General features: G+C 31.4%; 1 protein-coding gene across 2 annotated transcripts in view; it reads right to left on the reverse strand.

Moving 5' to 3' along the window:
* LOC118181801 (gamma-aminobutyric acid receptor subunit beta-like) overlaps positions 1–13,241 on the reverse strand; it is a 534,459-nt gene that overhangs the window by 431,845 nt on the left and 89,373 nt on the right. For both annotated transcript variants that reach the window (XM_085808441.1, XM_085808440.1), the window contains exon 3: positions 3,657–3,724. In XM_085808441.1, coding sequence (XP_085664567.1) covers positions 3,657–3,724 — 68 coding nt within the window. The remainder of the gene's footprint in view (positions 1–3,656; positions 3,725–13,241) is intronic.

Raw genomic sequence — 13,241 nt, forward strand, 5'->3', positions numbered from 1 at the left:
GCTACATAAAAATAAGTTTTATAAAAATAAACTCATAAGAATTTAAAGCCAAGCAAAGGCAAATCCAGGTTTAAACCAATTCTATGAAAATTCATCTCAGAATTTGTATTTTTAAAGAATCTTTTAGAAATAACGAAGGAAAGTCATATCTTCAAAATTATCTTATGTTCATACAATGAAAGGCAAAAAATGTAGCTCAAAGACATTTTATATTTGTTTCTGCAGTCAGAGTATACAGATAGCCTCTAATGCTTTTAATCCATAAAAGGACACCCGCATATCTAATAGGAACGAAAACAAAAAATAAGTTGGCTAAACAGTGGCAAAAACTTTTGATTCATAAGAAATAGAAAGTGAAGCTAACGGAAAAAAGAAAATGAAATCAACGCTTAAACATCTACTAGAAATTGAAGAAATGGTTTCAAAAATTAATTCATACATATGGAACACTTTCTAACAATATATGGCAAGCAGAAATTAATATTTCTATATTTTTAACATGCATGTACTCGGATGTGTAATCATCACTGGTATTGGGTACATATTTTTAACCAACGTCTAAACTTAAAATTATTTAGTAAGATTCGATTTTCAAAGTAACTGCAATACGAGAAAGGAACACAATTCATTGCTAACTTAACCATTATTGATAACGAATTAACCACTATTCCGTAACGAAATGCACAATCGGAGCAGTAAAATGTAGCGTTGCAATCGGAAAGGAGGTGTATTTTAGATATTTGGAAGCCTGATTGACTGCGCATTTACGAACTCAGTGCATTCAATAATTTATAAAAGCACTGCTTTTTCTCGCGTGGAGTCAGTTCAGGGAAAGGAACTTGAAATTTATTTAATATTGCTTTCTGAAAGCTAGCTGAAACGGAAAAAACACAGACTTAATTATTGAACATATTTTAACCTTCTTATCTTCACTTTATGTTGCGAGTCTGCTAATTATATTTTATCTGCAACTTATGATGTGTCTCGATATCGTTTGAACCATTCATTATTTTAATTGTAGCTAATCACGATGTGAGTAACTGCACTCGTGTTTCCTTAGTGATTTTTTGTTTAACCTTTCTCACCTTTTTATTCTAGACTATGAGAAAAAGCTTTTAGGAAGAGAAGGATACTTTCAAAGCAAAAGGCATCCTAAGGTGAAATTCCGAAGACGGCGGGTTTTCTTCACGCTTTTCGCGCAGAAACAGAAAAAGAGATCAATTGATTAATTCGGGGCTTTGAGTTTGTGCGTATCCTATGAGAGTTAAAAGTCAGCGGCTGTGGCTGTAAAATTTTCATCACTCTGATTTTTTAATTTTCTGTGCAGGTCTTGTGAAGATCTTCATGAGATATGTACAGAATATTAAAAATCAGAAGCAAACCGTGCTTTGATTAAAAAAAATAGTAATACGTTGAATTTTGCACGAAAGGAAAACAGCGCTAATCTGAGAGAATAACTAAGTTTGCATTTTATAACCTGTGCAAGTCCCGTGAAGATTAGATTTGTTTAGATATTTCTCGAGCTTCCCTCATTATAGATCTTTGATTTTCTGTGATCAGCTATAAATTACGACCTTCTGTAATTTGGTAATATATTTTATCGAAAGTTATTACATTTTAACAATCAAGTGTGTTTATACTTGCGTGAAAACTGTATGATAATAGATCAACGTTTACTTTTCAAAATATTTTTGAATTATAAGAAGCATAACCTCAAATAGCTTAATAAGAGCGAACTCATCTTTTCGCAGATGAAAAAAAAAACATTATTCTCTGTTGTTTATAATGTAACAAAATATTAATTTCTTTCGCATAATTAAAGTACCTAGTTAGTACATCAAAAACTAAGTTTGAAAACGAAAAGACCGGCATCAGCATTTTAGATTCTTTAGACACTCAGTAAAATCTAATAAATCCCAATGTATCTCATAATTAAGAATCGCAACCACCAAATGCACATCCGTCAATTACTATTTACAAAATTACAGAAAATAACACTGCTGTTAATTTTTTCATCTAAAAATTTTATTGCAAGTGCTTTTGACATTATTTTTTTCCTTTTGATTATATTAGGAAAAAAAACTACTTGATTGTTTACGCAAGTCAAATAAATGAAGAAAAGTGCTGGAAATTTCCGACGTCTTTTTTTTTTTTTTTTTGACTGAAGAATAAAATAAAATAAAAAAACTATTTTCTTAAAAAACGTAAAATTTTCACACACACACACACATATATATATGTGTATATATATATATATACATATATACATATATATATATATATATGTGTGTGTGTGTAATAATTTAGATATTGCTGGCATAGAAATATATAAAAATGTAGTTGCTGTCATGGCCAATTTTAACTTTTCTTTGGTTCTGGGAAGCACATTCTTAATAGGAATTACAGATGGTAATGAGAGCAATCTGAGCTCCCGTTTTCGAGCACATTTTTGCCTTTCCTACATCATTAAGCCGTTACTATTGATGAAAGATAGGTACGAAAACAAGCACGAGCAGAAATGCGACGCCGTATGAAATGAAAGTTTGGTTCAGAATGAATTGGTTTAAGTTCAGATTAATCCTTATCGGTTAATAGTAAGTTCCGGTTCCCAAATTTTAAATCATTATTGACTGAAGCATTATGTAAGTGCTTGTGTCATTAGCATTATATAGGATTCATATTTTAGGACCAAAAGGGGAAATTACCATATTAAAATAGAGAACTGTAGGACTATTGGAAATTAAAGTAAGTATTCTATCTAACCCATTTTTTTAAATACGTACGTGTAGAACATATATATATATATATATATATATATATATATATAGATAGATATGGAGCCACATGCGACATAATACAGGGTGCGGCAGCGTTCATAGCGTAATTTGACTTGCGTAGCACTATGACGTACTGCATTAATGCGCGCCAGCTCGTGCCGCATTCGTGTACTAATGAGCTGCCATTTCGCGTGGGACAGTGATATGGATCGATGGAGTGCACAGCATCGTGTCTTTGCAGTTAAAAGTTATTTCAAGAATAACTACTCTATTATTGCTACCCAGCGTCTATTTCGGCAACATTTCAACTTGGGATGTCATGGGAAAGTTCCCGATGGACGGACCATTGCAACAGACATTTCCAGGTAGAGCAATTTCCCGTTTTGGGGACATATCCTGGCCGCTTTGCTCACTTGATCTTTCATATGCAGACATTTTCTTTTGGGGACACCTGAAGCAAGAAGTTTTCCGAACACGTTGTGCCACCATTCCTGAGTTGAAGGATCGCATTAGAACTGCCGTCGGCAATGTCCCAGGGAATACGTTACGCCGAATTATGGCAAGCTTCCAACGCCGCCTAGATGAATGTGTTGTGCAGAGGGGGCATTATTTAACAGGCATCATATTCAAAAAGTAATCCACGCAATGGACAATGACTTACACATTAGTAAATGGCATACCTTTAACTATTAATTAACATAAGAGGTAATAAATAAATTACAGTTACTGCCTTATGGTGTGTTTTTAATATCCTACTATGAACGCTGCCGCACCCTGTAATTGAAACTTAAATTTTGAGGTACTTCTAATTAAAGAAGCCTATCCTTATCACAAATAATGAAAAACTGCGAATAAATAGAAAAGCTTATTACAACTTACCATCTGTACTTCATTGACGGAGCTTATACTAAGAATATACATTGTGACTCCAACGTTTACAGGTGGACCTGAAAAAAAGGATAATTAATTTATTTACAAACAAAACTTTTATCTTTGGAGGAGCATCTTAGGGTGTGGTATTATATATTGTATCATAATCGTAATTTACTAATTTAAGTTTATTGAAAATGCCCTCAAAATATCTTCAGAAGAAACAATACATAATAAATAAATGAATCTTATTATAATATAGTCAATGCACTTAGTAATAACAGTAATAATAAATTAATGCGTTGTTTCAATAATTAAACACATTGCCCTAGCTCATTACTTAAATAGGCCCACCAGCGCTCGAGCTGTAAAGTCGCTGAACTGAACACTGGTAGTTCGGTCCGAGGTTCGAATCCCGCGAACGGGCTGGCTGCATGGGTTTTTTTCGTGGTTTTCCCCATGTGTAACGTGTATACGAGTCAGGTTCCCTTAGAAAGTCCTCCACTAAGGCATCCATCCCCTTAGGCAGATAGCCCTAGTGTGCTTTGCCATAATTAAATAAACTAAAACCAAACCATGACTACTTAAATTCCTGACACAAAGCCACAAAGCGAACCGTATTATTACGTGTGTAAGCCCCAACCGCACGCTTAATTTTTACCTCTAATTTAAAGAAACAAAAAAAAAAAAAAAAAAAAAAAAAAAAAGGAGAAATTCGGAGATAAGCACAGTATAACTTGTCTACTACCTACAATATTTTTCTCCGCTTTAGAGGTATGGAAATAATATTTATTAAGCACTATATATATATATATATATATATATATATATATATATATATATATATATATATATAATATATATATCAAGCAAGGTAGTAATTACAATACTGAATGACCAATTTGGTCTAGAAAACTCTAACTTTTAGGCGAGCTTACTACAATTTCTATATATATATATATTATTAAGCACTATATATTTGTAATAATAAAATTCCATAGACAAGAATACACTTAAAATTCTAACTGTATGTTCTTTTCTTTCTTAATGGCGACGGTCTCTTATTTGAAAGTACGTGGAATTAAATTCACAGCCCCGTAGTCAAGTTGTTTTTCCCGCTTTTTCTACACGTACAGTTATAGAATGTTCAGGAAATATTTAAAGCGAACTGGATTGGCTGACGAGGCTGACGTCATTTCTCGGAAGCTCCGCCTTTCCAGAGGCTATAAAAGGACTCGCAATTGAATATCGGGGCTATTTCTTAAATGTCACGATGTAGTAAACTTCATACAAAATATTATTAGTAGTTCTTTTTTATTTACTCCGGATATCTGATTTTGTAACTGCTATTTCTCCTGACCAATAATAAATGGATCCTGTTTTTTAAACTTAGCGTCTGATAATTTAAGCTATGACTACATTTATGATTCTTCAACCATCTATTTATTCCTGACAAAAGCTGGTACATCACAAGGAGTCGGCTATAAATTCTAACGGCAGGATCGGGTGTACCCAAAAGGAAAGTATTTCCAATGGAAGAGAAAGAACTTTTTAAGTGCAAGTTGTGTCTGTTTTTTACAACTGAAGAATTGTGAATTGTGATACAGCTTTGTCTTCGAATTTCGAGCGCGTCTCATAGTTAGAACCGCATGATTTGGACATCGTCTGCTGGAAAGAAGCTGAAGAATTTCAATCATTTATGCTGTGCTTTTTTTAACACCACACAAACGAGCAGGATTAAACTAATAAAGAAAGATAAATTTAAAAAATTAAACAGAACAGTTTACTCGGTACAAATTACTAACAAAAGTCTTTTATGCTTCCACACAGCATGTATAAAATTAATGTACGTCTTTGGATAGTGAAATTTTAGTGAAGGCATTAATTTACGGGCTTTGAACTATTTATTACATGTATGTGTTCATCATGAAGTTATACACTTAAATGCCAAACTATGAAAGAAAAATGAAAAAAGTTTATATTTTTCACGCATGCTTTGTTAAAATTTATATTTTCTAAACGCAATGTCCAATGTCTCATGGAAAACTCACTGCTTTTGTTTCACATTCAGTTTAGTGATTCTCTTGAACATTACAGCAGTTTTGTTAAATTTGGTTAGCACATGCAAAAAAAATAAAGAACCATTTACATCTTTGATAATAGATGTGTCATTTTTCGAAAATGCTTATGAAACCTGCAGACAGAAAGTACAAATTTATACGAAAATTACATGTCATTTTCCAGCTTTTATGATACAGGATGATAAAAAGATTTTTTTCTAAATTATTTTGTCTTTGGTTACCTAAATGCACTCTTGATTGAATTTTCCGTCGAAACTATTAGTTCAAAGATATTATTTACATAGCCTCAGTTGCGGAAAAATTCGCCATGTATTTTTACCAAAACCTGAAAAAAAGGGAATATCCAAAGTGTTTGATGATTTTTGTCTATATAGTAGTGTAGCTGGAGCTACATGTATTGCATGTTTAAATTCCCGTAAGTTTGCCATTCAAATAATCTTGCATTGTTTTATTTTTGAGATTACAGATCTGTGCTTGACTTATAGATTGCAAAATAGTTTTTCCACTCCCGAAATTCGTTATTCCCGTCGACAACAAAAACTAATTATTTACTCATGGTAAAGAAAAATTAGACTTGAATTTTTCAGCTCAAAACAAAATTAAAGAAAAGAAGCTCTCTGATAGATCTAATTAGAGTAACTTTGATAAAAAATTTTCCAACATTTAATATTGAAAATCTGTAGTATTATTTTTAACGGATACCATCGGACTATGCTAAGTAAAGTTCATTAAAAGGAAGTAATGTTAAACAATCTAAGAAATTTAAAAAGTCATTACCAACAGCTTGTTTTCCGTAGTGATTTAAATTCCCATGAATTGCAAAAATATATTACATATTATTCTCTAAATTAAGATTTTCCAGTATTTAGTCAACCATTGAACATTATGCGAAACCTACCTTGTTCTGTACTTGAAATAAAATGTATTTGATACAGATTTACAGTTATGTTTTTCTCGCCCCAATAATTTTCACGCTGCGGGTTGAAATATGCCTCTCCAAATCATTTAGAATCATAAAACTAACCGAAAACTACTATTTAGGGATTCAGAATACTAAAGCCTTTAGGCTCTAAAGCTATATGTTGTATTATTACGTCCTTATTACTATTATAAATGATTGTATCTGTTCTATTCGTGAAGGGATATATTTAAAGCATTTTGTGAGTACTCAAAAGGGAATTTTGTATATATCTTAGGAAATTTATACTACACATTTTATAAGTAGGTTCTGGAAATTGCTGATCCGTTATGGATCAGATCAGTTACATAAACAGATAATTTTCCAGTTATTGTGATTGTATATCAATTAATGCAAGTGAATAGACTTTGATTTATGGGATTGCATTCGATAAATATTTAGATTAAGGTCTGCAATACGTTAATTATTTAGATTAAGGTCAAACAGAAAAGTAAATCTTTTCTGATATTCGGCTGTTAAACTTTAGGAACTAAATTTTAGCATATAAATATTACTGTTTTATTTATTCTATGTACGTTGTTTTCAAATATTGCTCGAAGTTCAAATATAGAGACTCATAGCATAAATGGATGTTTGAAATATGTATTCAAAATCATAAATTTATTTATGTTTATGGTTCATAATTGAAGATGCACATGCATAATATCTGTCGATTTTGCGTTGCTTGTGACATGAAGCAGCCTGTGACATCTATTGTATTTAACTCATTTGCATGATCTACATTATTTTGTTCCCATTCTCTAAAAAATTCAAACTAAATTCCTTAATTAACGGGACTTAAAGGTCATGAAAACAGAACACCTTATTAAAGTATTAAAACACCTTAAAATATTCTTTTGGTTAATCTAAGCAATAAAGCTGAGAAATGAAATAAGTTTAGAAACATGGAAGAAATGGAAAGTATAGCGTCAAGTTGTAAGATATTTTCTCCTTCTTTGCCACGTGTGCCTTCGTGATGTATTTCGAAGGACGTCCAGTTAGCATTCGGGAGGCCCAGTGTTTGAACTTCGGCGAGGGCATTGGTGATTTCTCACGTTTTGTAGCTCCAAAAAATAAAAAAAAAAAATTGTGCAAGTGACTTTTGAATTAAAATGGGGTGGACAATAATTCATCATCACCAAGATTAGGCTGTCGGGTCAGAAGGTCCGAAGTTCAAATGACAAAAAGAGTTCAAGTTTCTTGCTCTCTGTTCAACCTAATGATTCCACAGCGTTAAAGGAAATCGGCAGCTTATATTAAACTGAATCTTGTGAGTAATATACGTTAAAGTAGAAAGCAAATTTATTGCTTAAGCTAAAAAAATAATCCAAGAACTCCTATGATTAGTGACGGAATGAAAATTGATTTTTTTTTGTTTGATAAATCTACTGAAAATTAACTATTAATGAAAGCAAATTTCACCTTTGAGACAAATCATCCTTCATAATTTAGTTAACGTGCACTGTTGCTTCATCGCTAAGTTCCAAAACCAGTTGTATGTTTAATCTTGAAGCATCATCTACTTTTCACTTACAATCCGAAATTTTATATTAATTCAAGTCAAATTATTCATAGACGAAAAATGTTTTCAGACTGTGTGGAAAAAGCTATTGCTGCCTAAAGCTATAAGTACAATCAGGTATGAACATATCAAAAACATTTTTATTAAATCAGGAATCAAAAACATTTTTATTTAGCTCACTCATAGTTTCACTCACGATTTAACTTATTCATAGTGTTTAACGCCATGGTTAGAAGTTTGCCATTGATTTTTAAATTGCTTCCTGGTAAGCTCTCGAGTTCAAATTTTGTACACCCACAGTTTGTGAAAGATAATTCAATGTTGTGAAGCGATTATTTCGTACTTTGCTTTCAATTTTTTTTAATCTTGAAACGATTTTTAGCACACCTACTTTCGTTTAAAGAACAAACTAAAGCGCTCAAATTTGATTGTGTGCATCATCGGATACAAAGGAAAAAATTAAATTAAGTTTATATGAGATTTTTAACATAATTTCTGTTTTTTTAGCAAAAGTACTGTATTTTTTCCGACCGTTTGATGTTACAGAATTGTTGGAAGTAAAAGAGAGATTATTCATTTTTGTAAAATGACTTTTATTTAAATTGTTTGACTGATAACATCTCATTAAGACTAAAAAGGTAAAAAGAAAGAAAAGGTTTTTATGAAATAAGCTTTTAAAGAAAATTCATAAAGTAATTACTGAACTAAAGGAAAAAATAATTTACCATATAGTTTATTGGGATCAAGCGATTTAATAATTCTGTTTACAAAATTAATCCACAATTTACTATCACGAATAATATTTAATCTATGAGTAGGCATAAGGTTACTATTAAGGCAACGAAAAAAAAATTATTATCTGCAGTACCTCGATAGAAGCAGCCAGACAAATGTGAGACTGGAAAGAAATTAATTAATTGTCTTTAAATTAACACTTAACACATTTAATTAGGCATGTAAGAAATTTTTGTTTGCAAGGACAATAGTTTGCCCAAGAGTACCCGAAAGGATAATACGCAGAACACTGGTAGTTCAAACTGAATGTATAAAACCTTTTATTACAGCTAGTTCAGACCGAATGAATAAAACTCATGTTCTGGTCCCCGTGGAACGAACTGGCTGCTTGGTGGTTTCGTAGTTTTCCCATATATAACGTAAATACGGGCTGGTTTCTCTTAGCCAATCCTTTCACGAAGTTGCCCATCAACGAAGACATTCCTTTCCTTAAAAAGATAACTCACATTATGATTTGCGATTTTCAATAGGCGGTAAGCGGCCAAGATGTAAATTTTCTGAACAGTTATAGTTTGACCCGTGTTCATTTCCTGGCACATGGGCTATGTGCATGGGTGTTTTCGTAGTTTTTCCCACGTATAATGTGAATATCAGCTAGTCTTCGTTAAAAGATCCTCGCTGAAATTATCCTTCACTTTAAAGCAGAAAACCCGCGTGAGCTTTGCCATTTTTCATCATTCTTTGCCATGTTCAACTAAACCAAAAAATAACTGACCCTCATGTAACAATGAAATGAATTATTTGACTCAAATTTAGCTCTCAAACAATATAATTTTAATAGATAAAATACAAGTTCAGAACGCTCTCGCAGCGAAGGCGTAATGTTATTCTTTGCAGAAATGATTTTTGAAGAACCTCATCGCTAGCTAGGTAATATATATTGTAATAAAGTAAAAATTTGAACAAATTGGAAATGGTTTCAGTTTGAATCTTTTCAATAAAAACCTTGTAATTAATGTTTTAAAACTGACACACACATGGACGAAATATTTAATTTTTTACAGTATGTTTGTTATTATCTACTTAAAAGAAATAAAGATTGATTTTTGCAATTTACTGAAGAGAAAAAATCTTCGGCACAAAATGTAATTGAAATTGTATTTAAAAAGTGTTGCATATAAATTCGCTTTACTATTTTTATCAGAAACTTATTCGTTATTTAAAAAATTTTTCCCTGATATATTGATGATAAAAATCCCTGATATATGATAATAAAGATTGAGGCAAAAATATTTAAAATTGGAATAGAAGAAATAGATTTTAATGGTTAAATTTCTCTTAAAAATTTTTAATTTAACACATTTTTTTTGCCCTTAAAATATGATTGTCCAGAAAAAAAGGAAATATTATACAAAAAAGTATTAAAATTTGTAAAAAAAATTGAAATGTACCAAGTCACTTAAAAGCAATGAGGCCTCCGTGGGAAACGTTTTATGTGAAATTAAGTCATTTACGTTTTTCATGGAGAAAGCTACGAAAATACTCAACCAGCCAAGTTTCGAAGTGGGTTTGAACTGCTATTGTTCATCGATTTTTAACGACTCGGTCTCTTAAGTAGGTAATCCTCGCGTGTATTCACTTAATCAGTTAATTCTAGCTGAAAAGCTATAAAATGTAAAGGTTTTTTTAAGTTGGATTCATACTCCCTACAAATATCAAATTTTAAGATTCTTTTAGATATTAATACAGTTACTTGAAGAGCTAAAATATTAAAATAGTAATAAATGAGTTACATCTGAAATATTTTGAACTATTATAATTTAAGTCATATGAAGTAAAGGAATGTCTGAAAGTCCTCCAGAAGGTCTTCTAGAAGGACCTATAGGCAACTTCCTAGGGGGGTTAAGAATAAATGATGAAAACTGCAACTACTACATACTGTACTCTTAATAAAAAAATTTATTTCTTAAACTGTAAAGTCATTATGTTTCATTGAAGAAACGCAAATAATGTGCAGTATCTTCGCTAGGACGCAAACCGTGGACCCCTCGAATACGCGCTGAGTATGTTTCCAGTTACACCACGAAGGCATGCAGGAAAGGAAGGAGAAAACACATTATAAAACAACATTAAATTCTTAAACTACATAGCCAGTGATCAACTTAAACCTTTAGTGAATTAAACGTCCTTAAAAGTACCATAAAACTGCGTTTGCATTTCCTGTTATGCATACAGAGCTACAGGGCTAAGAGACAAGTACAACCTATATTTCTTTAAATACAGATTCTGGAGTGTTTTTCCAAGGTCAGAGTTTCTGAAATTAAGATACAAGACATAAAAACTTAAATAAATTAATTTTCAACTATGGTTTTATAAATACAAAATCGAAATGGCTCAGTAGAACAGAAGTTCCAGTTAATAAATATTCATTATAGTTAAATAAGCTAAATACACGACATCCAAATGCAGATTTCGCAGAAGTATACGCAATTGACATTTTCATGGAATCAGCAACAAATTCAGTAGCGTGTGTTTCATTCACTACAGGCAACAGCAAATCAAGCAAATGATGCCTGAGAATATTATTTTGTTTGAAATAAAAAACATATACTGGTAAATGTAACCAAACTTCTAAAATAAAGGACAAATTAAATAAAATTTAAAATATTTAAAGGAATGTTATATAAAAATTTAAGTAGAACATGGGCACAAATACGCTTTAACATCTCTTATGATACAGACTATTACCTAGATTTGTATTTTATTCAGTTTTTTTCTGGCCAATGTAATTTTTGTGCAGTTTAAAATTTGTAGTTTTTATTGGAAACCTGATGAATGTCTGGAATATATGTATAGAAGCTACTGAGTTCAAAATAGTCTCTGTTATGACATCGATTTGTGGTTTTATCATATCGATGATGCGATTAATTTCTTACAGTTAATAGTTACATGAAATAATTTTCTTCGCATCTTGACATAAAACATGTGAAAGAGATACTCAGCGTACCAGCAACAGAAAAGTTTACAACGCCACCAGTTCTTGATCATAAAACTAAACGTTTCCAAACTGACTTTAAATGATCTGTTTACATTATTATTTCACTTGATTTTTTTATTTTCCTGTATCTGGATAAATCACAAGATTCAGTCACAAAGAAGCTCAACGATTCTTAGGAGTCTAATTGCTTAAGAATGGGTATAAACCTAACGTAACGTCAGATAAAACCTAACGTAACGTATTATAAACGTATATAAATAATATATAATAAACGTATTATAAATAAAACCTTATTGACTGCTGAAATGTCGTCGAAACGCAAGTGCCACTGAAGCGTAAGTGATATAACGACAGCTAGAGCAGTTTTATTCAAAGATACACATGGAAGCTCAAATTAAATTATGCTTTTAATTATATTTGTTTTTTAAAATGATAAAACCCCATTTCTCGGAGTTAAAAATTAACGATAATACAGAATTCAAAGCACACAAAATGCACTATTGGAGCTACAATTATACTAAAGTTTCAGCGTAAAACAGCATCGAAAAGTTGCGATAGTGCTTGGAGTGATAGTTTTGCAACTAAGGAAGTCGACAGTGTTTGAATAACTGAAAGATCCTTTGCTGAAATAAAATCTGGGTCAGTTAGCATTGGTCTTCTTAAAGTCATCTATAGACAGTATTTACTTAATCACGCAAAGGCAAATCTCGGTCTTAACTGTGAATGACTAAGTACAGAAACATTAATCCCTGCATTTTTACAAAGTTGAAGGTTTTGAGCTTATATTCAATATTTATGATTTAATTGTAGCACTTAAATCGGCTACATGTGTGCAATTAAATTGTTAGAATGGCAACAGATATGAGCGTTAAATAGAATGAACGGAGCTACAGTTTATTATCATGGGTAATGTAAACAAAGAAGTAAGAAAAGAAGTAGAAAACGTTAATTTCGCTGCTTTTGTGAGGGAAATGACTACTCTACACGAAGGTAGACTGCATGCAAATATATTTTAGTCATTCAAATAATTGTTTAAATGTGTTATCAATTAGATATAATTTAAGCAACATAAAATAGATAAGTAATAAATCAGTTTAATGTAGTAATGTGAAGTAAATTTATAAGTTATTACGAATTACGTAAATTACTTTTAAACTGCCAGATTAATTGCATTAATCCCTATCCTTATTTTAATAATGTTCTAATTTAAAAGATAAAATAAAGGTTATAAAATGTCGAATGGTATTATATGTCAACACTGGCAATCAGAGTTTCAGGATTTTAAATGGATGACGATCTT

This window comes from Stegodyphus dumicola, chromosome X1 (genome assembly GCF_044657685.1).
Source record: "Stegodyphus dumicola isolate Sdum_Otavi_A_Nest chromosome X1, ASM4465768v1".
In the NCBI taxonomy this organism is placed as follows: Eukaryota; Metazoa; Arthropoda; class Arachnida; order Araneae; family Eresidae; genus Stegodyphus; species Stegodyphus dumicola.